The 4,730-nt window shown below is 43.6% G+C and overlaps 1 protein-coding gene across 1 annotated transcript in view; it reads left to right on the top strand.

The window, feature by feature from the left end:
• Nucleotides 1-4,730, top strand: part of LOC111960892 (laminin subunit gamma-3-like) — a 258,280-nt gene that overhangs the window by 182,536 nt on the left and 71,014 nt on the right. Inside the window, 2 exon segments of the mRNA XM_070442778.1 lie at nucleotides 1,209-1,397; nucleotides 1,963-2,208. Coding sequence (XP_070298879.1) covers nucleotides 1,209-1,397; nucleotides 1,963-2,208 — 435 coding nt within the window.

Here is a 4,730-nt window from a genome sequence, read left to right on the forward strand (position 1 = left end):
GTGGAGGTCGGGATATAACACAAGAATACCGATTTAGAGATCAAGCCTGTTCCTAAATACTCTACCCCTTCCTCCACCCATTCCGCAGCGTAGGCTGTGTCAAGAAGCTATTAAAAACCGACAATTAAGCGTGGCGGTTAGAGCAACAAACGCAAACACCAACGAGAGCCGCACTCTAAACTAGGTCGGCTAAGAGAAACTACGGACTCTCTGTGGCCGATCGTCAGAGAGAACAACTCGTTACAAACAAGCACTCATCGCTCCTTGTGTGTGGTGTGTGTGTGTGTGTGTGTGACTCCTCGCGTGTGCTCGCGTAGCTGTGTGTGTGTGTGCGTGTTGTGTGTGTGGTCAGTGTTGTGTGTGTGTGCTGAAGATGTGTAGTGTCGTCGATACGTAGTGTGTTGCTGGATGCGCTGTGTTGTGTGTGTGTGTGCGTGTGTGCGTAAGTTGCCTCTTTAAGAGGTAGCGTCGCCCGTTTGCGACTGTGTGTGAGTCCGTTGCAATGTCACTTCCCATCCGAGAAGCCGAACTCTACCGATCGGTCGTAAAGGACACACTTCCTGACACCTAATCTACACCTCGTACGCGATGTGAACTCGTATCTGTAAATGCCTCCCTCCTCTCTCATGTCCCCAGGTGTGGTGTGTGTCATGCCTCCTCTCCCGTCTCTAGTCAGCAGAATCGCTCGGTTGTTGTAAATGCCCCACACCTCCGCTCCTCTCTCCTAGACACCCACCCACCAGGTGGAGTGCGTATGGTAAATGCCACTCCCTCTCCCATCATCTAAAGGACCAAAATAAGTAGTCGCCTGTTGTACGATATCTCCTCATCACCTCTCTGAGTCAGCCCGATGTGTGTGCTGTAAATGCCTTCCTCCTCCCTCTCTCTAGTCCAGGGACTGTGTGTTAAGAAAGTGCCATCCACGCATCACTCGTATACCAGGTTGTGTGTTATACGAACTCACCCCCATCCTTCCCATCTCTCTACTCCAGTGTTTTCCACGCTGTACCACTGACCAGATCCCTCCCTCTTACTCCAGTTGTGTGTTGTAAATCCCCTCTCACTGCTTCTCTCTAGTCCAGGTGTGTGTGTTGTAAATGCCTCCTCTCCTCTCTCTAGTCCAGGTGTGTGTGTTGTAACTGCCTCCTCTCTTCTCTCTAGTCCAGGTGTGTGTGTTGAAACTGCCTCTGCTCCTCTCTCTACTCCAGGTGTGTGTGTGTGTATTGACTTCACCACAGGACCAACCTGCGAGCGTTGTCTGGACGGTTACTATGGCAACGTGTTGATTGGCACGCCCAATGACTGCAGACCTTGCCCCTGCCCGGACCGTACCAGCTGTGCTCAAATGACGGAGACGGGGGAGGTGGTCTGTACCAACTGCCCTTCAGGACAGAGGGGTGAGCTGAGATCATATTACATGACTGGTAGATGTCGGATAATGGGAACAAACCATTCCATTTTCCCATGATGAGCAGACCTCACCAGGGTTAAACTGGGCTGCATCCCAAATTGCAAACTATTTCCTATATAGTGCACTACTTTTGACCAGAGCTTGGGCTCTATTCTAAAGTAGTGCAATATGTAGGGAATAGGGTGTCTTTTAGGACACAGCCATTGAGTTCATTGCTTGCTCAGTGAAGCAGATTTCCACAAATTGGCTGACAGATTTTTAATAAAACCTGTACTGGTGTCCTCACTGTCTTGATAAAATTAGTCATGATCCTATCATGTAGAGCACAGTGTTTGAATTAAAATGTCCATATTCCTTTGTCCGGTTTGGGCCATTCATTCATTTCCAGAATTTCATTACCAGATATTGATTTAGGTTGAAATGAAAATGGCCCCCAAACCCTCCAGCCCAACATCATTCATAACTCACCTATCAAAAAACCTGTCACCTGTCACCCCCCGACACACACACAAACACACATATACACACACACACACACCTTCTCTCCACAGGCATCAGATGTGAGATGTGCGAGGACAGTTTCCACGGCGACCCCCTGGGCCGGTCAGGGCCGGTTCAACCGTGTGAGAAGTGCGACTGTAACGATAATGTGGACCCCAACGCGCTGGGCGTGTGTGATCACATGACGGGCCGTTGCCTGAAGTGCCTAAAACACACCGAGGGAGACCATTGCCAACGCTGCCGACAAGGTTACTATGGGGACGCCCTGGACCGCACCTTGGCCCAGAAGTGCAAACGTGAGTGTGGAAACTTGGGAAGGGTGTATATAGGGTTGGGTTAGAGTTGCAGGTTTTTAATTAAGGGGAAATACACAATTTTACATCTTAAATGTAACTAAATGTAATGGAAAATGTAATCTACATAATCCCCAAAAGTAATTATTTATCATGAGAGGGCCATTAACAATAACTACTAATGATCCAGACTCCAAGAAAGGTTCAAATCTCACCTTTGGGGTAAAGAATAGTGTAGGTGTAGTCACTTTTGAGAACACAAGCTCAAGTACACAGTACAAATATGATAAAAATATGAAAATATAAAAAATGTTATATAATGTATTTCCTATTCAACAAAACTGTAAGAATAAGACTTGAAATTACTTATATTTTTTTATAAATAAAGAATAATTAAACAAATAAGTATAAGATTTCACCTTCTTTATAACTGTAAAATACATATTTATATATTTAGTCAGAGAAAACGTACATCCAGTATTTTGTAAAGGTCTCTCTTGATCAAAACATCTGCCCCATCGCTGTGAACATCTCACAGAAGTTTAGCTTCCTGAACTCGTTAAGAACACGCCCCATATTAATCTCGTCTGTCTATGACAACAACAAAAAATTGGGGGGTTTAAAATCTATTAATCATTTTAGATTACTGGCTATAAATCGATCTCAGAATCTGCTACCGTGACGAAACCACTCTCCTGCTGCGTTATGATGTAAGCGTTCCAGTGGCTGTGATGTAGGGTTCAGCCAGGAGTTGATGGACAGTCGGAAGAGTGAATTAAAAGGTAGGAGGGACATCCCTGCTTCGTACAGGCAGAAGAGACATATTCCTGTGTCTGTGAGAATCAGGGCTACTGCTCATTGCAAGCCATTTCGATCTACAGTGTCCACAGATCGTTTTCTAAGCTAAAATGTTGGTTGGAACAGGTACCAGAACCACGCAGGTCCCCTAAACAGGGGACTTTACATCGAAGAGATTTTAAATGAAGAATGCATTAGAAATATGGTGACATGTATCTGAATGTGTGAGTCTGTACATTTCAAAGTGTGTTAGTGCATGTGTTATATTGTGTGTTTGTGTATTTGTGTACTTGTCCTTTATGTGTGGGTGTCAGTGTGCCTTCATAACGAGCTCTTCTTGAGGGTTTTGAAAGTGCTTTCCTCTTACTGATATATCAACTGGATTTCAGCAATTCTCACAATTCTAAAGAGTCTAAAGATTCTTGATAGCAGACGGATGGAATGCTCAGGAAAATAATAATTAGGAAAGGAGTCATTTTTTTGGTACAAATTTGTACAAACAATAACAACCATACATAAACAAACAAACAAACACACACATTTCTACAAACATCAATGACATCCCACCTGTTCAGACCCACATGTTCCCACCACAACCATACACATCATGTATATCTCACAACCACACTCCCCCTCATCTTTCATCCCTGGAACATTCCAGTGCTTGTAGCACTCTATGCCATATGGTGTCAAATTGTACTGTTCTATTTTTCTCCGTAGCCCAGACCTTTTCAATATTTCAATAATAATATATTTAATTAATCCACTGTTGTAGTGATGGAGGAGCATTTGGTTTCTAGTTTTTAAGTAGTTTTTAAGTTAAGTTTTCAAAATCATTGACGAGAAAAGTATGGTCACCTCACCCTCATATTCCATGTCTTGAAATATGCAGATAGACGGATTAAAAGTAAACTTACATCGTAAAACTTCTGACAGCCAGCTTTCTAACTCCGCCCATAACTTTGGGACTTTATAGCATTCCCAGAAGGCATGAATTATTGAGTCCTTCTTAGTTTTATACTTTACACATGACTCTGCCGTTGTGCTGTAGAACATGTGAATTTAGTCTCTTGTACATTCTATACATTATTTTATACTGGATTAAGCGTACATTTTCCTTAACGGTCATTTCATTACTTTTGTTCCAACACTCCTGTAACGGTGTTCCTCTTCCTCCGAAGAGGAGGCGTAGTGATTCGACCAAGGCGCAGCGTTGTGATATGACATAATGAATTTATTTACAAGCGACGAACACTGACACGGACTATACTTGAAATAATCAAAATAACAAACGAYGTAGACGAAACCTGAACATGGAACTTACATAAAGACACGAAAGAACTCACGAACAGGAAATAGACTACATAAAACGAACAAACCGAAAACAGCCCCGTGTGGTGCATAGACACAGACACGGAAGACAATCACCCACAAACAAACAGTGTGAAACAGCCAACCTAGTATATGGTTCTCAATGATCAGAGAAAACGTCCAACACACCTGTCTCTGATTGAGAACCATATAAGGAATATTACAAGTGAGCCTAAACAATGAAACCAAACAATTAATGGCCCACCCCAACTCACTGCCCTGACCACTAAACACATACAAAAATAACATAGAAATGAGTTCGGAACGTGACATTATTAACCCGCCCCTCAAGGTGGCGTACGCTGCCGGACGCACACCCAAAAGTCTCAGGGGAGGGTTCGGGTGTGCATCTGTGA

This window comes from Salvelinus sp. IW2-2015, linkage group LG4q.1:29, assembly GCF_002910315.2.
Source record: "Salvelinus sp. IW2-2015 linkage group LG4q.1:29, ASM291031v2, whole genome shotgun sequence".
NCBI classification, from domain to species: domain Eukaryota; kingdom Metazoa; phylum Chordata; class Actinopteri; order Salmoniformes; family Salmonidae; genus Salvelinus; species Salvelinus sp. IW2-2015.